Raw genomic sequence first — 24,699 nt, 5'->3', positions numbered from 1 at the left:
AGGGAAACTAAGTGTTGAGTGTGTGGTGCGAAACAAAAAAATGCGCAAGCTTGCCTGTTTGGTACCTGGGAGAAGGGCTTCCACCCCAAACGAGATGAGAGAAACTGTATTTACCTGCGTCTTTCCCCAGTTGCACTGTTCACTGTGTGACAGGTTGTCTCCATCTGCGGATGGTCCGATGCCACTCTCGTGCTTGCATCATGGCAATGACCTTTATAAATGGAGGTCCGCGAGCCACGGGCATGGAGGGACTGGCTCAAGGTCAACTACAGCCTGCGGCAGGGACAGGAACGACACCGAGGTCTCACGGGTCCCACGGCTGAGCTGCGAGCGCTGCCCGGAGCCGGCGATGCTTGACAGGAGCATCTGACAGTTTTGAGTGAAGGGGCAGGGGCAGGTTTTCACAGTGGAGGGGTGGGGGAAAAGGAGGGCGGGGGGGGGGCGGTGTGCCAGCCCCTGGGCAAGCTGTTGCGAAGCGCCTGGTCGCAGAGCTGCAGCCCGCAGCGGGATCCCCTCGGGGGTACCCCCCACTCCTCCCCCCAAAAAACAAAAGCCGGACGCCCCTGGGCTGGGGCTGCTGCGGCCGCCGCGGCGGGTGGGGGGAGCGAGGAGGGGCGAGCATCGGCCTCCGCGCACGTCCGCGGGTGCGTGCGTGTGTCTCGCTGTGCGGGTGCGGGCTTCGGCTGCCGGTGCCTGCGCGCCTCTGTCCTTCGGTGTCCCTGCGTGCCGCTGCTCACGGGTGCGTGTCTCCGCCCGCCTCTGCGTGTGCCTGCGTGTGCCCCTCTCCCTCTGTGTAACCGCGTGTGTGTGTGTGTGCGTGTGCTCGTACACCCCCTCCTCCTCCTCCTCTCTCCCTCCCCCCCCGCAAACTCCCGTGTGTGTGTGCGCGGCGGGGAGGGCAGAGCCGGGCGCGCCGTGCAGCAGAGCGGTGCCCCCACCGCCGGGCAGAGCACGCCGTAGCCGGAGCAGGAGCCGGGGCCGGAGCAGAAGCTGCGCCGCGGCGGGAGCCCCCCCACCAGGAGCCGCCGGGCGAGCGCGGCCGCACCGAGGCGCAACAGGCGGGGCGACGGCGGGCGGATGGCGGCGGGCGGCGGCGGCCGCTGAAGGCGGAGGGGACGAGGCGGTGTCGGCGGCGGGTGTCGGGGCAGAGCGGGCGGGATGCGGGCGGAGGAGCCGCTGGCGCTGGCGGCCCCGCGGGCGGGCGGCGGCGGCGGCGGCGGCGGCGGCGGCGGCGGTGGTGGCGAGGCGGAGGCGCCGGGCGAGGAGCGGAGCGGCGGCAGCTGCTGCAGCAGCGAGCGGCTGGTGATCAACATCTCGGGGCTGCGCTTCGAGACGCAGCTGCGGACCCTCTCCATCTTCCCCGACACGCTGCTGGGGGACCCCAGCCGCCGGGTGCGCTACTTCGACCCGCTCCGCAACGAGTACTTCTTCGACCGCAACCGGCCCAGCTTCGACGCCATCCTCTACTACTACCAGTCCGGCGGGCGGCTCCGCCGGCCCGTCCATGTGCCCCTCGACATCTTCCTGGAGGAGATACGCTTCTACCAACTGGGCCAGGAGGCCATCGAGACGTTCCGGGAGGACGAGGGCTTCATTCAAGAGGAGGAGAAGCCCCTGCCCCAGCACCACTTCCAGCGCCAGGTCTGGCTGCTCTTTGAGTACCCCGAGAGCTCCGGGCCGGCCCGGGCCATCGCCATCGTCTCCGTGCTGGTCATCCTCATCTCCATCGTCATCTTCTGCCTCGAGACCCTGCCGGAGTTTCGCCAGGAGCCCAAGGGCGCCCAGCCCGGCTTCGGGGAGGCGGCGCCGCCCGGCGACGAGGCGCTGCTGCTGCCGCCGCCGCCGCCGCCGAGCGGGTCCCCGCCGCCCCTGCGCCCCGCCGCCGGCGCCGGACCCTTCTTCACAGACCCCTTCTTCCTCATAGAGACCCTGTGCATCATCTGGTTCTCCTTTGAGCTCCTCGTCCGCTTCTTCGCCTGCCCCAGCAAGCCCGAGTTCTCCCGCAACATCATGAACATCATCGACATCGTGGCCATCATCCCCTACTTCATCACCCTGGGCACCGAGCTGGCCCAGCAACAGCAGCAGAAGCAGCAGCCCGGGAGCAGCAGCAACAATGGGGGCCAGCAGCAAGCCATGTCCCTGGCTATCCTGAGAGTCATTCGCCTGGTCAGAGTCTTCAGGATCTTCAAGCTCTCCAGGCACTCCAAGGGGCTGCAGATCTTGGGGAAGACCCTCCAGGCCAGCATGAGGGAGCTGGGCCTCCTCATCTTCTTCCTTTTCATCGGGGTGATCCTCTTCTCCAGTGCTGTCTACTTTGCAGAGACTGATGACCCCGACTCCCTGTTCACCAGCATCCCCGATGCTTTTTGGTGGGCGGTGGTGTCCATGACCACTGTGGGCTATGGGGACATGTATCCCATGACAATTGGTGGCAAGATTGTGGGTTCCTTGTGTGCCATCGCGGGTGTGCTGACCATTGCCCTCCCTGTCCCTGTCATCGTGTCCAATTTCAACTACTTCTACCACCGAGAGACTGATCACGAAGAGCAGTGCCAGTACACCCATGTCACCTGTGGTCAGCAGCAGTCACCCTTCTCTGAGCCCAAGAAGGGGGACAGTAATCAGTCTCTCAGCAAATCTGAATTCCTGGAAGCAGAAGACCTGGAGTCCATGAAATATTCCAACTTCATTCCTCCCAACAACCAGGGTTATAAAGAGAAGAAAATGCTGACAGAGGTGTGATCAGTTTTGTTATCCTGGGTCCAGACACGGAGCTGCAAGCTGCTGCACAGCCGTCTTCCCACTAGCAGCTGGATCTATTCAGCATTTACATGCCAGACTGTGAATTGTGATACCGTAAACAGAACGATTGTGATAATGGGCTCTTCTGTCCTGATTTGCTGTTTCTCATTACCGTGTGCAGCCAGAAATGTTCTTGCTTTATTCCGTGGAGTGCTAGCTGTCATCCCCCACTCCCTCGTGAATTTCTTTCTCTGTTTTCGAAGACTGCTTTAATCCAATATTTGCTCTGAAACCTAGCCTTTCTACTCCACTAGCAGAGAAGCCCTTGCCGCTACTTCAAGCCGAAGGATTCGGCAGGGAGTAAACAGTTAAAGGGGCTACAAACATCTGGCTCAAGCTGTGCCCTTAGTTCCTGTGCCAGCGCAGTGCCCTTGGCTGTGGGATCAGTCACGCCTGCCATGCCATTGCCTTTGAATAATGGAAACGCTGTAGCCAGCATCACAGCGAGGTCTGCAGCTGTAGGGGAAAGTCAGCAAGCAGATGCCTTCCTTCTTTGCAACCCTTGGCGTGCTAAAGATCCTCTTGGTTTGTGTTTCAAAAAAAGGTGCATAGATCTAAAAGCTCTTCGTTACTTGTGACTGTACACCATTTACCGAAAGCAGGCTTAAAGAAATCAACAGGCTTGATGGAGATTCTGTTTTGAGCTTATTTCAGCCTTATTTATGCCAGTGCCCTGATGTTAATTAGCTTTTATAGTACCAACTTAATCTTCATAGTGGTAAGTGCCTTCTGATGCAAGGCACATTTGAGTAAATTCGTTTGTTATCTCCGCAGTTTATCTCCACACAATAGCGTTTAATGAGATGTGCTTTATGCTTCAGATATCCAGTTCTGTATTCAGGCATGTGAGAACAATTGACTCCACTGCGCTTTTATTGAAGCATTTGTATAGCTGAGGGAAGTTTGCGTGTTGGTATTTTGTTGACATTGCTGAACGCCCCCCTCCCCCCAGACAGCTGCACCTGTGCTGTCTGAAGATTGCCCTGATTTAGCAGGTCACAGGCATAAATCGCCCCAGGGTAAGTGTGTCAACATTTGAGATTGAGATTGGCACAGATACAAACTTCCCGAAGCCATCTGCACAAACCCAACAGCACACCCCAGACCTTTAAAATAAGGGGAGAAACAGCTAGCCTTGGAGAGATGCTTCTGCTGTATTACTGATCTAGCCAGTTCTTGGTATTTCATGGATAGAAGGCACAGCAACGTCTTTTGTATGCACTAGGTTTTGTGAGAGCATCTTACGCTGGGCAAAATGCATAGCTTGGCCTGCAGTGCTGGGTTTGCCAAGGGACCAGAGATTTGCATCTTAAGATGCACATTTTGCTTCCCAGATATTTTCATTTTTTTTTTAATCAATCAGCTCTGCCTTACACCTAACTTTAAAATATTTCAGATGCTGCCAGTGGGTGAGAAGGGGAAATGGATGCTTTCAGATTCTATTGGCAAATTTTCCTGCAAGGAAATCTCTTTCTTGTTTTAAATCTAAGTGTATATTCTGCATTCACATGTGTGCATGTGTATGAAAGCAAAGGCAGCCATTAATGCCTTGCATCATACTGTATGATATGCATATTAGAATGTACTACATATTGCATGTGACACATGTAATACCAGACATAATACCATGATGCAAAATATATAGAATACATTTTATGTATATGTATATATTATGCTTTTCAACCGTAAGGCTAAGAATGCTAAAGACGCATACTTTAATATAGTTAGAATTGGCTATAAAACTGGTTGTGAGATGGGATCTGTTTGCATCTTCGTTACCCTGCTTGTTTTTTGTCGTCTTGAGATCTGGCTCTGTGCCTAGAGTGCTTTTATTGTGGCCTCTCCTCATCTGGGCCCTGATCATAAGGTAGAAGTTGTTTGTGTAAATCCGAACTGCTGCATTTCTCCAGAGTCCTGTCGTCTTCTCAGAGGTTTTTAATGTACTGGGATCTCCCTCAGGGTCAGCGCACAACCATTATATTAAAACCTCTGTTCTCTCTCTCTCTCTCGCTGAAATCAGTAGCAAAATGCCACTTGTCTCGGTTACTGCCAGTCAGCCTGGGAGACACAAGTGCGATGTGGTGAGGGCTCTATAGCTGAGGGGGGTTTGCCTGAATACATAGGTGCCTGATTCCTCCTTGGGTCGTCGGGACTGGGGCAAATATCGGTGAAGGTCTGGGCCTTGGGAGCCATTCTGCATCCCTTGAAGCATGTAACCAGCCAGTGGATAAGTAATCGTGGTGAGTAAGTGGGACTGAGGAAGGATCAGCACGGCGGCATCTCTGTTGATTTTGTGTAAAAAGTTGTCTTGGTCATTGAGTTCAGTAAAAAGCTGCCGTTCTTAGTTGTGTTTCAGGGCCACTATATTGAAATATTTTCTGTGAGTGCAAGAGTGTGACTCTTCTACAAATTTTGTGTTGCTTATAGCAGACGCACTAGAAAGCAGCAAAAGAATATGCTATTTAAGAGGGATTTTGCAAGGCTGCTGCCGTCTCTCAGCAGAATGCCCATGTTTGGGGTTATTTTATGCCTGAGCGTATCAGCTGATAAAAGTTTCCCCAAAGTAAGATATAAAAAACTCAGGTTAAGCACAAGTTCAGGAGGAGGCATGAGGCACGCTGAGCCTACGTCAGAAAATTCCCGTGCTTGTTTCTTCCCTTGGGCCTGACCCTGTTGGCCCTGCCAGGCAGGAGCCCTCCCCGCTCAGAGCAGGTTGTTCTGCTCCGACCAGCGTGACAGACGGCTGGGCATGGAGACGCCGGGGAGAAAAAAAAAAAAAAAAAAAAAAAAAGAAAAAGATGTGAGGCAAATGATACTGGTAGCATAATCCCAACGTGTCTCATGGAGATGCTCTTGTCAAGAGATTTCTCAGGTGAAATTCAGCAGTGAGTTTCTAGCCGGCGTGTCGCCTGCACGCAGACACGCGCGTGCTGGCGCGTGCACACGCAGAGCGCTGGTGCGAAGGAACTTTGTGGCAAACAGACACCTTTGTGCGTTTGTCTTTTTTTTTTTGCGATCCACATTTTCTGGTTCTGAAAAGAAAGTGCAAGTGGAAATGTGCAAAACGGGAATGGGGCGTGCTTCCTGGGTTTTCTGTGTTAGAGCTAAGAGAAATACAAAAAGCCAACAGAAGCTTGGAGATGGTAACCCAGGGACTTTCATTTGGGCATGTAAATCCTTCTCTAAGCATCTCCTGAAAAGCTAGGCAGTGAAGTCCCAGAGTCATCGATAATACTATAAATTATAGGACTTCTGGAATTTGTCATTTTTGTTAAAGAGCCTTTGGATTTTTTTCAAGTGACTGAAGTCACATAGTGGCACCCGTGCCGTTGACTTTACAGAGAACTCGTGTCGCCAAATCACAGAGATGCTTTCAGAAATCTTACCTCAAGTTCGCAGCTCTTAGCACTCACTCCTGGATGTTCGAAATACAAATCTGTCTGTCTGTCTAGCTTTTTCCTTCTGAAGGCAGAGCACGCATCCTCCTGAAGCAAAGTAGGCACCTCCGGGGACTTGTTTCCATAACAACCTCCCAGACTGTTTCTCTCTACTCCGTGACTTTGGCTACAAGCAAAAGCACTCGTTGAATATTTTCAGTTCTCAGATACTAGTACCTTATCTTTACAGCTGTTTTCTTTGCTTACTGAAGATGATCCCGTCACCTTACATCAGGTACAACAGTCCTGTCCAGCTCCAGACGGACAGTTACCAGCGTTTGAAAGCACAGTGTGCAAAACCAGGAGATGGGAAGGGATTTTATCTGTATATCCTTGCACACAGAGAGGTGGGGCGTGTGCGAAGGACAGTCTGAGCACTTCAAGTCAAGGGGCTGAGGGGCAACTGGCCTGTGAATCCATCGTCTGGGTGTGCGGTGGCGAGGAATATGAGCTAAAGCATCACATTAAAAAAAAAACCAGCAACTCTTTCAGCAATCTCACTAGGAAATTGCTTTGCAGTGGAAAAGACTATTGCTCCTTCCCGAACCCTTGGCTGTTCTGTGACAATGAGTTCCCCAGATAATTTTCCCACAGGATGTTTTGCACCAAAGCGGGACAGGGCAGAAACCATCTTGTTGGAGGTAGGGGTGGAAGGAAAGGAAGAATTTTTACTGAGGACACCATTTTTATACGCAACTCATCAACCACCTAAAAGATTGTAAGCGTGAAAGGCGTGAAGAGCTGTTTTGCGATATTTCAAAGTCTACATTACTGGTGGATTCCTGCACTTACCTCCAAGATGAAACGCCTGTTCTGCTCCTGTTTGGAAAATGTTGCAATTTGGGATTTCTGAGCAATTTTCTGTTTTGGCCCTGTTCCTTTTGATCCAGCTTTCACAGATAAAAATTCACTGCTAGAGCAGCTGTGGGGGTGAAGGTGACTGGACTTGATGCTTTCTCCTAGGCCCTTTCGTTCAGTGTACAGAGATGCCTATGGAGATAAAGAAGAATGAGCATAAAGGAAATTCAGGGCAGCAAGAGACAGGCTAAGGACTGAAGTGTCTTCCATACTGTGATGGAAAGAACAGCATCAACCCTAAAAGCAAAGGAACAAACAGCTCCAGCGTCTGCTGCTATAGCAGAAGTAGGTAAGGTTTCTTTTTCATCTGTGAAATTAACGACTAAGAGTTTCTTGCGATTAATGAGGAAGGACTTCCTAATTAAGATTTGCAGCCTAAAGGGAGAATCTGGTTCTAGGTAAAGAAAGAAAGATAATTATAAACTACAAAAATATGGTATGAGCCAGATCCTCACCATCTGCTGATTCAAATTGGCAAATCTCCATTTAGTACAACTACCTTTGTTTATATTGGGCTGCAACTTCAATCTTCTGCATCAAGTCAAAGCATGTGAACTATTGGTTAAAATGCTTATTTTTGTTTGTTCTTTTCTTGAGGTCCTGTTTACATCAGGGAAAGATCTGAAGATCACAGCAGGAGTTAACAGCTTTCCCAAAAGCTCTCATCTGACTTGAGCCCAAGTAAGTCTACCAAACTCAGCAAAGTTAAGGTTCTCTTTAAGTTTATATCGACAAAAATAAGAGCAGCAGCATTATTTTTTTTCCTCAGTGGTGGAAATGTGCAGATGAATTTGTAGGGAAGTTTAAGACTAAACGAGATTCTGCCATCAGCTGCAGCCCTCTAAGCACAAGATAGCTCTATTTACGTTGGTGTAACCTAAACTGAGTTCTTCATCTTTGTTCTTTGGAGCTCGCACTCAAGACAAATCCTATTCTGAAGACATTTGTAGCCATACGATCAGCAGGCTCACAGTCGAATCCCTGACTTGCATCTGCTTTACACATAAAGTTAAGGACGGGAGCAGGTGCTTGCAGGATGAAAAGACTTAATCCTCTGATAAAATGAACAATTGCCAGCGAATGCTGAGTGTCCTTAGCTGCCACGAAAGACAGTTGGTGGTGAAATAGCCCGATAATTACAAGAAGGAGCTCTTCTTGTGGAGGGTCAGGTCCCACGTAACAGCAAGACCCTAGTCAGGGAGAAAAACCCGAAATAATGTTTTCTGGGGAAGCAGCAGTAAGCTTGATTTCCAGTGTAGCTTGTGTTGTTGGTACATGTCAGTTCTATTTGCCTTGCCTAACTGGCTGGGTTTTCACTTCCTCCAGGGAAGTCTGTCTGGAGCTTGTTGGCTGGCACAAGAGCTTGACTATTATAGCGTAGTTTTATACTTTGGGAAACGTAACTGCAATCAGTGTGGGTTTTATTTTCCTAAAGCATAAACATTCATTGATAAACATTCACCACAGGAAATATCCATGTTGTCTGTAGTACAAATTAAGAGGGGCTGAAGCAATAGATTGAACTTCCCCGTGTAGGACTTTTTCTTAGTGGAAGAAAGGAAAGGATTTACAGGAGGGAAAGTGCTCATCAACTTCCGTGGTCACCCTAAAATACTGAAGCCATGTTGCCTATTCATTAGAGACAAGACTCATAGGAGAGCTCTGTCTTCATACAAAGTATCATTGTAAGTTCAGTAAGTCCTTCTTTGGCTTCACTTTCACTAAATGAATATAAAAGTATTTACTCAGTGGTGTAAAGTTTTGGAAGACCATTAGTCAAAAAGTGCTATAAATCACAAATGTTACCAATTTAATTACCAAATTTACCAATGAAATTACCATATTTAATTGGTGTTGTAGGCATTGTTGGTTTGAAGAAAACTGGGGTCTGGATTCTGCTCTCTACCTGAGGTTAGGTAAATGGTGTGACTCCTAATTTAAGTAACTGTGAGAGAAGAATCAGGCCCAAAGAGGAGGGCTGCAAATGCAGATGTCGAGAACAGATCTCTTTAGGTGTTGCAGATACACATTGGTCCCTTCCCCTAAAAGGTTGTATACAGTTTTACACCAACAGAAGATTTAGCTTTCAGAGTACATGTTGGTTTATTCTCTTACATTCTCTGGAGAGAAATTAAATGGTATTTTACAAGAAAACTGGAACATTACTGTCTCCTCTTGCTGCTTGTTGATGCATCTGTTGTTTTCAATTAGCTTGATGGCATCCATTTTCAGGAAGCAGATGCTGCCCTCTTTTACACTGGTGCAATTCTGGAATAACTCCACTGACGTCAGTGAAGTGACTCCAAATTTATCCCCGGTGAAAGCAGAATTGGACCACAGTCGTTTTGTTTGCTTATCTGCTACGGTGCTCTCCGGAAGGTGCACCATTACCGTACCATAAGGGGAAGGCAAGCGCCTGTCTGCTGTGCCATGCTCAGCTCTTCTGTGTCCTTGACATCACACCCATATGCCCAGCTGGAGCAGAAGTCAGGCTGGTGTGGGGCGTGCGTGGTCACCAGATTCCCCATGTTGGATGGAGCAGTTGCTGGTCCTAGATTCTTGACTGCTCTCCCATTCCAATTTCCACCAGCTTCCTCTTGCTTGGATATGTCTTCCAAGGAGACAGAGCTTTTTAAGCTGAAGAAGTGTGATTGCAAGTCTTAAGTAATAAAATAACAGAAGGGTAGCAGAGGTAGATGTGGAGACAAACTCTACCCCTCCTACAGTTTTTTTGCTCTTATGGCTATGTGAAAATTGTTGCAGCCCTGGTAGGTTGGCTATACATCTGCTGGCTTCACAGTCTCCATTTTCAGGGAATACTAAGTTTAAAAAAAATGGGCTACTTTTTTGCTGCACTAACTCTGCTGATCTCAGTCATGCCTTCCCTGAAACGGGACAAAAAGCTTCGTATAAAAGCCATTAGCATGCTGTATGGAAAAATACCACTTGAGATGGGGCAGATAAGGGTGAATAGAAGAATCAGAGTTAGTAAAGAACACAGTAAATAAGCAGTTTGAGACAGGAGGGAGATTCTTAAAGGAGTTCCTCCAGGATTAGTCCTGGGTTGTTTAAAATATTAGCAGTAGAGCTGAGACTGTGAAATTTAGCAATGAAGCAACCTAAGCACCATCATCAAGACTGTGGATTAGGACACAGAACTAGATGACTGAATACTTGACGTAAAGAAACTGAAAGGTATTAAATAGCACGGAAGTTAAAGTCTTGGTAGAGATTTTGGTGGCAAGCTTATCCATTGGGAAGGACAGACAAAAAGAACGATTGGAGGTGCTAAGATCAGCCAGAGTATCAGTGTCACTTAGTGAGCCATCAGAGTAATGCAGCCATAAAAATTGCAGGTGCAAGCCTTTGAAAGTCTCAGAAGAAGCACGTTCAGTACCACCCGGGAAATGTTATTTCCATAAAGCCTCATCTGGAATGCTGTGGTATTTTTGGTGACCTAAATTTTGTCAGGAAGGATGCACGGAAGAACAGCAAGAATGATCAGGTGAATGGAAACTGCTTTGCAAGAGGAAGCTGGAAGAGCCTGACTTTTCTAGGCCAGCAAAAGACTGACAAGACCTATAGTTACAAAAATAATGGGGGCAGAATAGCCAAAAGAGGTAAGAGCTATTTAAGCTATTTAAAAGGCAATGTTGGTGTTTGAACAATAGAGCATACGCTGGCTATGAATAAATTTACCCTGGAAAGAAGGTGGTGATTTCTAATATAACAGACAAAGAAGGAGAAATGAAAGCTCATTCCAGGCTGAATAGGAGAAGTGAGGGCAAAAATCAAATATTTTTTTTCAGGTGGACTTTGTTAAATTTATGAAAGGGATAGTATGGAAGTAGTTACATGCAATGGAAATAGCCTAAGTTCAGTGACTTTGTCTACTAGAATGCTCTCCTGTACCTGGGATGTATTTGAGATGCCAAGTAGATGAAAAATTGTAACATCTTCCCTCGTTTCTTGTGTCCTCCATCTCATTTGCCACACCGCACCCATGTTTTTTCTCTATGGGACTGAGGGAAGAGAAAGCAGTCCTACGAGTGGGGTAAGATGGGGCAGGGCATACCACATCACTCTGGGAGCTAGTCTGAAGACAGAGGCAAAGTTCATTCCCTTTAAAAAGAACACCAATCTCTGTTCACTGCTTTTCTTCTCGGCCTGGAACCTCTGCCGACCTTGTCTGGCCCTTTCTCCCCTCTCCAGAGCTCTGCAGCTCTACACTGACCTTCCTCCTTCCTGGTGTCTGTGGTAATTCCTCACTACTGTGAGCTCCCTGGAATCATCGGAACAATGCATTGCACCTAATTCTGAGAAAAGCCTTGAGCCAGCTCTGCTGCAGCTCAGCCAGGTTATCTGATTTGCATGCAGAAATCAACAGCCTGAAGATGTTAGCAGAATAATTTCCTATTCCAGGCACTGTTCTGATGGAGACAGAATAAAGCTTCACATTTCCTTTCTTACCTCTTTCAGTTCATTTCATTCTGTGGAAAAGTCACAAACCATCCCCTTCTGCTCATCAGATAGAATAGACATTGGCCAAGATGGGACCTTCATCCATCCAGCCAGCTCGATGTCACAAAAGCTCCAAGAAGAATCTGTCCTTATACTTTGTCCTTGAGCCTTCTAGCCTGTTGCTGCTCTTTGTTCACTTCTCTAAGGAAACCATTATCTTGCGATTTGTGTCTATATTTTGGCTAGCTAGTTCTGCTTTTTAACTTTGAAATAGCTCTGCTTTTTCTCCTTTAAGGAGAAAGAAAGAAAAAGCAAAGCAAAGAAAATTTTAAGAATAGCCATGCACATTATGAAAGCATATGAATATAGACACCGCTTGAGCTTTATCAGTGAAGTTAGCAAGATGGTGCACACAAATCCAGCTGCCCATAAGATGTCTTGAGGGCTTGTCCCAAGTGCTTGACATCAGTTCTTGAGTTATGGCAGTAAGCCAAACTAAAAAAGGAATTGTAACAACTACAGAGTGAGCCCATGAATTTCGTCTGAACCACGAAAACTGTGTCACATCTGTTTCTAAGCTCAGTTCACTTTGAAATTGATGGAAGAAACCACCACCACCAGCATATGTTTATGTGCTTCTTAATTTACTGTTGTTATATCACGTGCAGTGCCGTTGTGTACAGAGCATTGGTCTTGAGGCGTGTAACGTATTAATGGTGAAGATCCTACTGCAGCAATCACCACACAAACACAGAGCAAAAAGCTGGTCAAAGGGCTTACATGGTTAAAATTGTATATACCTCTTTTGAGCCTGAAGAACTTTCCAATGGTGAGGAGGCATCATTGCATTTTGATTTTATAGTAGGGACAGAATAAGACACAGTTAGCTGTGTCCACAGTTAGCGGAGAGTGGTGGGAAAGCAAGAGTCTAAAGAAGGAGTGCAGGAGTTTCATTTCAGCTCATTTTGGTACTCTTTAGAATGTGCACGTTTGGAAAATTTTGTAATTTGTGTGATCATTTTCTTAATGTTCTAGGAGAGTTTATTTTTTAAAAAAAATTTTTCCAAGCAAGGTAGTGGTAGCCATTAGTTGTTCCTGATTGCTAGCAGTGTGGCTCCAGTGTCAGCTCCAGTACTTCCTTGAATTCAGTTAAGTGATACTCAGATGCTCCAAAAGAGATGAAATGACAGACTAAACGGTATGGATACTACAGCATGTATTAGTAGTGACAGATGGGATGCCGAGGAAAGCCAGTTGTTCTTTTCTGCAACTGGAAAACCTGCATAGGTTAAAAAAAAAAAAAGTTGTTTAATAAGTCCAGACTGCTTTTACAATGCAGTCTGACTTACTAGAACATGTCATTATGAATTCTGAGCTCCCCTGTTCCCACTCAGCGGTAATCTTGTAGGATCTCTTTACTCATAGATTTTGTAATAGGAAAAAAACAAACAAACAAAACCCCCCAAAATGATTACTGACCATTTTCTGGGGGTATTGGGAAGAACGGAAGTAGAAGGTGCTATCTGCAGTGTGCTGTAGCTCACCTCCTTATTTAACTTTGTTGGTTGGCTCTTTAAAAAATACTGCGCAGATTTGCGAACTGCCATTAACACTTAGCTAAGTGGATTTCAGAGCAGATGAGTAGTGAGCTCTTCTTTGTGTAGTAACCATTAATCAACATTTCCGTAGAAGATGTCTAAATACATATTGATCAAGCCAGCTGCAGCTGTGATATAGCGGTGGTGGGTTTTGGAGACTGATGCAGCTTTCCTCTCCATCCTCCAGTCATGTAACCTACGTAGCAGAAAAAACAGCCACTGGTACTTCTGGCCCTTCTGCTGGTGCTTCTGCTTATTAGTAAGATGCATCACAGGGCTGTGTAAGGTTTTTCATTAGTTAAGCCACCACTTAACAAGGAAAGTCTTGTAATTAAATATTGGACTTGGAGTCAAGGGGACAGTCCCCAGTACTGTCACGTGGCCGTTGGATGTCCCACAGATCTCACTGCCGCGGCAATAAAATGTGACAGTATTATGCCTTTTAGTTGCTCCTTTTCCCTAAACCACTTAGACAGGGAGATCTTTTTGAGTACGCCTCATCCCTTACCTAATACCTATATAATGTCAGGCACAGCTGGGGACTCTTACTCCCTAAGGACACCGTGTTGTATTACTGTTGTAACAGTAGTAACTAACATGCGGGCCGTGAGGATCAAACACACACAGAAAAACCTTTGGCCCTGTGCATAAGGCTCATGGAATACCCAAACGCTAACAAGTCCTGCTGTCACCTAGCTCTGTGTTGGCTTTGGGCCAATGCTCTGGCCACGCCGATCTGATTTCTGTTTTCTAGTCTCAGACACAAAATATTCAGTGCGACCCTCTTATTCGTGACTCTCTGTTCCCTTGCTGGCTGCCTTATAATTAAAGGCGTGCAAAATATTTCTATCTGACAAAGCCCAGAGCTGACTTACTGCAAGGTAAATTGAAAACCCGTTGAATGCGCCATGGAGATAAGAGGCTGCCATCAACTTTTCACAGCTAGTCCAAAAGAAGTAAATTTATGCAGGTTTTTCTCTTTTCACCCCTTGAATTGCTATCAGGGACCAAGGTATTAAAGCAGCAGAAGAAAATATGCTGGAGATGGGAGGAGTTCACCATCTTTTTCATAGATTTATGTTAGTTCTCTAAGCATGAAGGTAATTTGGATGGCAGCACATCACTGGTACTGAGCAGTCAAATCTGCACTTTGAATCTGGCAAGATCATTGTTTTACAGATTTTCACTGGCATTCTTAAGAACTAATCCTCCTAAATGCTTTGCTAGTTTTTAGTCCTTTATGGGCTTTCAGAGGAATATGAGGATACACAGAATAGCAATTATGGCTCCTTATGGTTTGTGTTTAGTCATATATTGGTGATTCAGAAGCAAGCATATGCAGAAAGGGCCAGATGAATCCTCTTGCAAATTCCTTCCTGTCCTATAGTCTATTTAGGTGCCTGAGTCACTTACATTTTTGGAGAGGGCTCATTGCCATGTCTTTGTGCCCACCAATGTGCATGAAGAGTTTTCTTGACGGCCAAAATACTACAAAAACCCCTACTGATGCAGAGAGCTGGTTTCGGGCAAGTGGAGCCAAATTCTCAGCTGGTATTCATACATCAGCACATTTTTCTTCTGATGCCAACTAGTCAGGGTGGTAACGGGGTGTTTTAGAAGTCTTTAGTTTTTCAGCTGGTCAATTTTCCATATGGTTAGGAAATGAGACCTGTTATCTTGAAAAGTCAGTGTCTTGAAGCATAGCTGAAGTTCCCATTTGAACGTTTTTGAGTTTTGACTGTCAGATTTGCCCCAGCGCCATACCAGTCTGTGAACAGACTGATGCTCATAGGGACATTCTGGTCTGGATCTGGTCTGGATCTGACATTTCATTTTTCCCGTGCCTCAATTTCCACAACTCTAGAAGGGAAATAAAGTCTTACTCTCCTCAGCATGCAGTTGGGTGCTTGTCAGTGATAAGGATCTATAGGAACAATCAATGTACTCATTGGTAAACTCATTTTCCTCCAGATAATGCAAATGACCCTTTTTCCTCTAGGGCATCACCAGCAGATGTTGTGAGGCGGGGCTGGGAAGTTGATGAGTTTGCAGCTGGGCAGCTGGTTACTGTGGGACCTTCAGTCAGCTTCTCTGTAAGCCTGTTTCTGATTTCATGTGGTTGTAACTTCCATAAAGGGCATAATTATTTTCACAGTTGGAAACAGGATAAATGGGATGTTGACCCTCTTCACCTGCTTCAGTGACGTTGCCTCTGTTAATATTTCCCCGTGCCCCTACACCTCTTTCCATGTTTTCCATCAATAATCATAAACCTGACTACTGGGTCTTCAGGTTACTATAATGGGAGTATAAATACTTAACTAATCAGACAGGCACTTAGATGGTACTATAAATCTCACTCCCAGAACTTCGGTAGAAGGTAGCATTTTAAAAAAAAAAAAAAAAAAGCTTGTTAAAGCCTGAACACACCATGGCCATTGGGAATTTTTTCTAGTGATTTTAGTGAAACGGAGTTGGACTGATAGCAAGCACATTTGAAAGTCCCACCTCTTGGTCTAAGCTGGATTAGTGCTTGGCAGTGAAACGGCGACAGGAGTAAAGGATCCTTTGACCCAAGTCACCCACTTTTTAGGGACTGGTGAGCCGTAAATGAACTTGCTGCTTGTATTTACATTGCTGGTTTTGATCACGCCCCTTGTCTCCAGGTGATTGTTGCTCTGGTGATCCCTTGAGCATATGAGCTGCACCACGCCACCCCCCTTCACACCTCCACGTGTGGAGCCCACCCAAGCAATGCCTTCCCTGACGGTGCTTTCTTTTAGCTCCATGACTTCATCGAAGCGTGGTGACTTTCCTATAAATGAACACGATTGCTTTCAGTTTATTGATGTTTTACCATGCTCAGCTGCGAAGGCAAAATTAAATACTGCTGTGAGAATGGGGCCAGAGTTACGCCTTGGGGAGGAGCAGAGAGAGAGGGAAAGGAGAGCTGAGCCGGAGGGGCCCTGGAGACCCTTGGGAGGAGGGGAGAGGTGCAGAGTGGAGATGACTATTACCACCGCCACAACCATGCCAGCAGTTGCCTTGTCCCCCAGGCCCCTTTCCACACTTCTCACCAGCAGCCGCAATCCTGGCTTCCCAGGGCTCAGGTATAAGCAGAGCAGGCAGCAGGACCGTGGCTGTTTTGCTGTCCCCAGCAGCCTGTTGTCCTTAGCAACTGTTGTCTTTGCCTCTGCTGTACACCCAGCTCTAATATTTTGTTGTGCTTTTTTGTGCTGGTTCCCTGGGTATATCTATACTGAAAAAAAACCCAAACCAACATTTAAAACAGCAATGAAGATAAAACAGATAAGGCTTTAACAAGGGCTAGCAACTGCAGTTAAAGCTGTTAAGGAAGGTTAGACTGAAGTTGAGTAAAACTCAAGTTACTTCATCTTCTCAGCAGCTTTAAGCTGAAATAATTGACCTTGGTGATCCTTTTCAAAAGTTTTAATAAGGACAAGGATATCTTGTTGAATTTTAATTTAAAGTCACTGACTCTGCAGTTCTCCCAGAATATTTTTCTTGAAGGCATGCTTTGTGAGTCTAGGGAAAATTCTAAATCCCGTGTCATAGGATCTTAAACACTGATAAGAAGGCTTTGAAATCTGATGCACATTCCAAATTTTACCGTCTGTGGTTTGGCTCCATCTTTGACCCATAAGTGGGAGAGGGTCGCGAAACCGTGTGGATGCTGTATCAGTTGAGCTGGAGCACAAGCCAGGTGTCTTCACGCGTGTGCATGCAAAGGCTTGAGCCCCCTTCCAGTCCGTGCTGGGTGGCTGTAGGCTAAACAAACTCCAAGCTTTTGCAGTGATCTTAAGTAGAATGCAAATGATGTGGTAATTAGGAAGACTGTTAACTGAATTTAGTTTCGTGCGGTACTTTGAACGTGTAAAGCGCGTTGGAAGCAATAGGCGTTATTAATTAGTCTCAGGCTTACCAAATAGAATTTCTCAGCAGCAAAAAGAAGCAGTTGTTCTGGAGGTTGCTGTGTAGGTACTAGGATAGCCCTTTTCGGGGTTAAGCTTACTGTTGTTTATTCAAGCAAAATGCCCACGGAAAGCAGATGGTGATCTTTCTGAGCAAAGACACAGAGGATCAGCTGGTGTGCTGGCACGGGAGAGCCTGTAGAATTATGCTGAAGTCTGTAATGCCTGAAAATTCAAAGGAAAAAGCTTGTGACGGGGAAAAGTCTGCCTTAGACTGGCTGTTGCTGTCGGGAAACGCCACCAAAAGCCGGTGACGGGTTTGTGGGGTGGCACAGTGCCATCCTGTGGGCTATGGAGGTATTTGACGAGGCGTCGCTGGGATGCGCGACCCGCGCTGCGGTGGAGTGTTGGCAGCTTGTGGCAGAGGCGAGTTTGGCCACCAAGGCTCCATTTGCATGAAGAAGAGTGGCCTGCCTCGGCGTTTAAAGGATTTAAGCTGTTTCCTTTGCTGCTGGAGAGCTGTGCTGGGCTGTGCCATGAACCCTCCACAATGTTCATGAAGCCCTACACCCTGGCTGCGCAGAAGCAGGACTCACAGGGCAGAAACCTCCCCTGATAGCAGAGATACAGCCTCCTTTTTTTTTTTTTTTATTTTTAGCTGAGCACAGGCTGGCATTTTCACGACATGAGAGAGAGGGCAGCTTCTTTTTGTGCAGTGAGCAGGACCCCCGCACTGCTGCGAGAGCCCCCTGGACACCAGGCAACAGAAGAGGCTGGTTTAGGGGTGCAGCAGGATGTTCTTGCTGCTAAAGCTTCGTAGGATAGGAATTATTGTCATAGGATTAATGATGCAGAGGAGGAGGTATGGCTCTAGAGCACTCCTTGGAGCAGGGCATGAGACCTCCTGCTCTTTGCTCCTTCCTTCTTTCCTGGGAGAGAGTTTTTCCACCAGCAACCTGGCAGATCTGCCTTGTTTTGTCATTCTGCCAGTGGATCTTGAAATCGTAACACTTTGCAAAGAGCATATAAACAGGCAGCTCTGGGAGCATCTGGTGGCCAAATTGCTAATGCCTGGAGCTTTGGAGCAATCTTTGGAGGCAGCTGTGGTAGAGAAGAGCACAGAAACAAGGTGTCTGGTATCCTGGATGAGTGCCCTCACCCCTGAGCTGTTTTATAACCCTCACTGCCTCTCCCCTGTCTGGTGTGATGGGAGAGAAAGTGGCGGGTTTTTTTCTGGATGCCCGTACAAGACCTGCATTTCTGAAATTCAGTCCCTTTGGAGTGTCAAGCTGAGCATCCAACATCACTGGCCACTTTGGAAATTCCGGGTTTAGTTTTGTACTTCATATTAAAATAGTATTTAAAAGTAGATAAGCAATAGCTAAGTAATGAATAAGTCATAGGCTGACAAGGAGTACTTTAATTTATCTTCTGTTTCCACAGTTGCCTTACTTCATGTCAGTTCCTTTTAGATACTTTATTACTTCTACATTTATAGAATTATAGGCATAGAAAAATCCTCTTCAGTCCCTCTGCATTCTTCTGGCCCAGTCAAAATCTTTCCTGACACTTTCTCTGTGTGAGTGATAGCGATCATTATTTAAATGATGCTTTCAAACACCATTATATACTTGGATCTGGCCCCTGGTGTCATATCAGTCCTTCACTGCTGTATTATACTAGATAATCCCTTGCTTATTTGAAAGATTTAAAAGGACAGTTTTGCTGTCATTTGGCCATTCTCTTTGGGATTTCCACAATATTTTCAATGTTAAATGATTATGTCACATCTCTTTTTGTTTACTGGGACCATTTCTATCGCTAGTGATGTTGTTTTGCATAATCCTCCCTTGGACAGGCAGATGACATTACATACCTTAACCATGCAATACTTCCAGTGCAAGAAGAGTCTTGTTTGCTGCTAAGGAGCCTTTCTAAATAAATTCACAAATGATGAAGGAGTACGGATTTTCTCCCTGTAGATCAGGAAACAAGCTATAAGGAAGTATATTTCACAATTTCTAAGCATTTATTGGATTATTAGTGTACACAATGGATAAAAGGAGGTCCTAGGTGTCAACTATTGAATGTGTAGACTCTCAACTTCTACTCTTTTTCAGTGGAGCATCTCTACAGCCTTTGGGGAGGATCCACATCAGGTACATCAGTATAAAACTAAGAGTAGAATCAGACCAACAAACCCCACTGTGATTGTTCACTGTGCAGGAAAATACAGAAATTTGTTACAGGTTCAGTTAATGCAGCTGTTGCAGACGTCTGTCTCTGCCTGTGAATTGTTTGATGGAGTCTCTGACTTAGTAAACTCCAGGCAATCACTACTATCCAGTTGTTGTTGCTCTGAATTTTTGGAAAACTATGAGCTAGATTTCGTGTCTCTCTACTGGCTTTCTAACTCTCTGTAATCCTTGTATTGAAAACTTCTGTATCCAACATACAAATCTGCAGGAAAAAGCTTACACAAGAGAAAACTCTGTGAGGGAATTTTGCTTTGAAGATCAGCACAGATTTAGTGTGCTAATCAGAGATTTCTCACAATTTTGGTGAACTCAAAGCAAGTGGGTTGTACATTTTAGTGGTAGAGCTGGCTTTTTCTTAGAAAAGTTTTTGAAGGCAAATGCATTTCATGAATTCTCACTTGTAATATTTTACATCTGTCTATATATATCTATAGTCATTGCGTATATATGTAGCTTCTGTGTGAGTGTGAATTTATATTTATATTTATATTTATATAATTATTTATATAATTATTTACATGATTATTTATATGATTATTTATATTGTTTATGTTTATGTACATATACATACACATACACATATACATATACATAACATATAGATATTTATACATTTTATGTACCACTGCCATTTTCTCCTTTCTGAATCTAAATAGAGCTCTTGACAAATCTTGTTCACTTTGTAGGCTTCTCCTGTCTCTGATGTTTCTCCCACTTGTTTCTTTCTCCTTCTGTGGCCTTTGGCAATCTTGCAACCAACTTTCTGGCCCAGAGCTTTCTCACTGGTACACTCTTTTTATAGCCTGGTGTTGCTCTTCTTTTTCTGGCTACTTGAATCATTGTGGAGCAGTAGCAGGAGTTGCGGGAGAGAACTAGAAAGTGTATGGTCTTAATAGTGGAATAAGCTGCTTTCACACTCCTGTACTGAGTGGGAAATGGTGGAAAATACTGTGTAAAAACTATAAATGGTGTAAATTCCTTGCAATGCAAGGCTTAAGCTACTCATGGCATTTAGGCAGGTACACGCTTAACTTCTTTACCCTCATGACTAGCCCTGTCAACTACTTAGACAAATTAAGTCTGGACCTCAGAGTTTTGTTCGTTTGGAACTCAGTACAAAAATGATTAATTTAATATCACGTCCTAACTATGTATCATAGTGACACGTGAGCCATCCTGTGTAAAATAAAATGCAACAGGCAACCTTTAGGGGTGTGTCAGACTGGCAGAATTGAGACTTTGCACTGTTGGCATGCAGAGGGAAAAGAAATGTAAGTATTGCTTGCATTATGAGAAACTGCTATGTGACTTTTCAGATTGTAACAGACTTTGTCCAATTTAGGAAGGCCCAGGTGCCACATTTACTCCAGTTACTTCTATCTTCCCTTTCTCTCTCTTTTGTTGTGGAGGACTGCAGATATTTTTAATAACTTATGAATAGGCCTTCCTGTGTCACTGGCACGGACAGACCTAGATGCAGCTAGAATGGACTACATCAAAGTATGACAATGGAGAGGTCTCTGAATGAAGAAAAGTCCTTGCAGGCCCAACACATTTTCTCTTAGTTGCCTCAAAAAATTGTTTCAGGTACGACTGAAGGGAAAGAAAAAAATCTCTCTTGCTCTGATAGACTTTCCTGAGCCTGGCATGCAGGAAGAGGGTTATAAGCCAAATTGTTCATATAGATCTGTCTTAAAAGGGCTTAAGATTAGACACCAAGAAAATGGCTACAGGAATTAACAAAGTCCCAGTTACAGTAAAGAACAGACCTTTGGACTCCGTCCTTGGAACAGCACAGAACTCCGGTGCATCCTAACAAACTTTGCAACCTTCTAATATGCATATTTCATCTCATGCAAGAAGAGATGTGTGTAATTCCTAGCAGCTGTAAGGAAAACTCCCCCATAAATCAAATCCCACCAGGCATGAAGGTAACCAAGGACATGTAGCACTTGCCATTGTAGGCAGCTGCAGTTATATTGACAAGTTACCTCAAATACAGTCCCTTCAAACATTCTCATTAAGAAATGAACCCTTAGATTGACATGTCTTAACTGCGATCCACGCAAAATAACACATTTGCCTTGGACATTTTTTTAACACCTAACACTTTTTTTTTTTTCCTTACTAGGCTGGATCCTGGATGCTGCAAGGCTTTCACGTCAGGATGCTGCAAAAGAGGTTGTTGCATCTTCTCACTGTAGTGTTGGTGAAGTTTCCCTGTGTGCAGGGAATACAACATTTATGGACAGGAAACTGGTTTCTTTGCTTTGCCGTTTTCTTGTTGCTGTTGTTTTTAAAGGGGATAACACTCTTAGTTCCAGGAAACTGAAACTAGATGTGAACAGGGGTTGGAGGAGGAGGCAGAGAGAATCCCATACAAGATTCAAATATGTGTAATTTCTGGGGAAACTAAATAAAACAGGATTCCATTGCCAGTGGTGAAATAGCAGCAATTTATGAGCTGTTCATCAAAAGCCCCAGACAAGCACCAAGTCCTGTGGGAAGCTGGAAAAAGACTCCATTGTTGAAACTTATTTTAAACCTTTTTTCAAGTGAAGGATCCAGTCCTGGCAAATGCTTAAGGTTAGCCCTTAGAAGAGCAAATAGCTTTCTCTAGAGAATCGAACAAGTGGCCAAAGTCTGTCCATTTGTCTCTCTGTCTTTTGGCCTTGGATTACTGTGCTATTTAAAACTGTATTTTCTTAACTCAGATAAATGGTAGATGTTTCCCATAGCTGTACGAGTAGTAATCATCCTGTTCATAATATCTGATATCTAAGGGATGGGCCTAAACTAGAGGCATTTCTCATTTACCTATGAAGTGTCTTGCTTTAGCATGTGTACAGTCAATTCTTGTTGTGAACATGTGAGTCCATTGCCTGCTCTAAAGGAGGTCGTGACTTAGTTTCAGTGGCTGTAGAGAGTTTCTCTGAAATAGCACTGTTTGTAGTCTTTCATGTGATTTAGAAAGCACAGTAGCCAGCTAGTTCTGAAAATGTAATATAATTGTATGCAGTGTTCCCAGAAAATGCTCTGAAGTCTTCCCCCATTGCACCATTGTGATAAAACCCTGTGTTGCTTTTCAAGCTCCCCAAGTCCATGCTGTGCTGTGCTGAAACTGATGGAAACCCCAATTAGCACTGAAAAGTGAAGGGTAGAGAGGGATGCTCTGGCCTGGAATCCCCTCCCTTTGGCAGCAGCCAAGGTCAGGCATGCAGCCGAATGTCCACGGCCAAAGGTGGATCCACCCTGTATGTGTTGTCAGCTCTCTGCATAGGAGAGTGGGAGGGTGGGTAGAAAGAATTGATTCTGGGAGGGGAGAGACTGAGAGGAAAAGTGGACTAAAGCATACCCTGAGCAAGACAGTTGTGATTTTCAGAAGGTACTCTGATGGATGCTGGGCGTCCCGCTTCCCTAGGACTCTTTATCAATAACACCCTCTACATTTTCATGAGCGACTTTTAGCCTGTCTGGCAGTCCTCGCAGTCAATGTGTGAGGGAAAAGTGGCGGAAGGCAGCTCACTCTACTTTGGCAGCGCTCTGCACCTCTAACAGGCCAGGACCACAATACCTCCTCATGGCTGCTGGCTGAGGATCTGATCCTCTGATGACCTGTGTCTTCCTGACTACCTGTGACTGCAACAGGCTTATAGACCTGAGGTGCCAGATCCAAAGATGCTTCTGGAGCAGGTCTGCTCAGTAGTCCTGAGGGTGGCTGTGAGCCTGTAGTTCTTAGGAGGCAACATTTCCTCCACGTTCATATTGTTTGGGTGCAAACAAAACAGAGACCTACTCTATATCTTGGTGCAGGCCGGCTTGCAATGTAGGACTTCTCTGAGGTACTGTGTATCCTGATCTGTGTGGCAAGGCCATGTGGCTGACCAGAGCTGCTATGGACCCTTCTTGCAAGGGCAGTTGTCTTCAGAGTCGAGCAAAGTGCAGGCTGCCTTTAGAAGGGTGTGAATATGCTGCAGAAGTCTATGGGTACCCTTCAGACATATGGCACTCAGGTCGGACACTTTAGACCATACCGTGTGCCAGCACAAACAGTAGCAATGTTAGTTACAGGATTGCTTTGCTTTTGCTGTGAAACCTTGCTCTGATGCATTATTTCAAGGAAGACAGTTGGGATTTGCAGGCCAGATCATGTGGTGGGATAAGTAATTCCAGCTCCCTTATTGGAGCTAGGCTGATTATTACAAGTCTGGTCCAACATTTATGAGGAACTGTGGATGGTAGGGGTTTTTTCTTTGTTTGTTGCACTGAAAACCTGAAACCTTTCAAATAAAGTACATGAGGTAAACAGAATTTTTAGATGGAGCGTGTCCTTCACGCTGTTTGCTAATTCAGACTTTGAGAGTACAAGTTCTTTGTAGAGAATCCCACACACAGTGGGAGAAGAGATAACTGGGCTTGAAAGTTGACCAAGGAGGTGGGACTCAACTGAGCTTTGAACAGCAATCGCTGTCCTTATTGGTGATGCCATAATATGTGCTTGACTCAAACCCAATGTTGCACAGGCCAGAACCTGATGAAATCGTGTAACTGGGTATTTGTGATTGTTCCTAGCAGTGTGATCCACTGTTAAATAGGCTAGACATGAATAAAACCAATATTTTTTAAAGTGTGGTGTGTTTTTTACGTCAAAAAGACTGGATGCACTCTTGGACTTTAATATGTTCATATGAAATATTTGATGTGGAATTAGTACAGCTGTACAGCTTTCTTAGGGAAGTTCACATCCACTTGCAGAAGTGCATCTTTTCTCCCTCAGAGGTGATTACTGCAGTGCCGCGCTGAACACCTGCCGCAAGGATGGATGTGAAGGTAGCTTGGCACGTCCTCCTCCTAGTGCTGCAGGGGTGGTCCCTCTGCTCTGTGACAGAGCAGCCAAGGCCGCTCGAGCTTACATCAAATTGAAGCGATCTCATGGCTAGAGATCGATCGGTATAGTGCTGGTGAGAGGTGTGTGTGTCTCATCACACCTGTTGCTACTGCCTCTGTCCCTCCCCTTCTCGCTTCATGGCCCTGCAGATACCAAAGGATGGATGTGTTTTAAAGGACTTTCTCCTTTTCTATACAGCGTCTGGCTCCATTCCAGACCTTGCCCAAGAAAAGATGTTTTTGAAGGTACACGTGAGGTGGGTGCTTTTGCATCTCCCAGATTCTGGGACTTGTTGGAAACCTAGGCAAAATCGAGCTGACTCAGGCACTTTTCTGAGTGTTGCCACCTCCCAGGAGAGCTAGCTTGCTCCGTCAGGCCCCCTGCATCTGGGAATACTCGATGGTAATCCCCAACTTACTCTTCACATCTTTTGCTTGCTCCTTGACTTGGCAGCCACAGCAG

General features: G+C 45.7%; 1 protein-coding gene across 2 annotated transcripts; it reads left to right on the top strand.

Annotated features, from left to right (window-relative positions):
- The first annotated feature begins 1,158 nt into the window (after positions 1-1,158).
- LOC128904215 (potassium voltage-gated channel subfamily A member 6-like) lies at positions 1,159-23,936 on the top strand. 2 transcript variants are annotated; one of them, XM_054188239.1, is made up of 4 exons: positions 1,159-7,389; positions 7,698-7,781; positions 10,457-10,720; positions 21,481-23,936. In XM_054188239.1, the coding sequence occupies exon 1, from the start codon at positions 1,159-1,161 to the stop codon at positions 2,743-2,745; it is 1,587 nt and encodes a 528-aa protein (XP_054044214.1). In that variant the 3' UTR covers positions 2,746-7,389; positions 7,698-7,781; positions 10,457-10,720; positions 21,481-23,936. The 2 variants fall into 2 exon arrangements, with proteins under 2 accessions (XP_054044214.1, XP_054044213.1); XM_054188238.1 differs by lacking the exon at positions 10,457-10,720.
- Positions 23,937-24,699: the final 763 nt, after the last annotated feature.

Source organism: Rissa tridactyla, chromosome 1 (assembly GCF_028500815.1).
Source record: "Rissa tridactyla isolate bRisTri1 chromosome 1, bRisTri1.patW.cur.20221130, whole genome shotgun sequence".
In the NCBI taxonomy this organism is placed as follows: domain Eukaryota; kingdom Metazoa; phylum Chordata; class Aves; order Charadriiformes; family Laridae; genus Rissa; species Rissa tridactyla.
The sequence above is the reverse complement of the archived record's forward strand: the minus strand, read 5'-3'. Positions and strand labels throughout refer to the sequence as shown.

Excerpts from the sequence above, each read along its gene's own strand:
- LOC128904215 (XM_054188238.1), top strand. The coding sequence starts at position 1,159 with ATGCGGGCGGAGGAGCCGCTGGCGCTGGCGGCCCCGCGGGCGGGCGGC.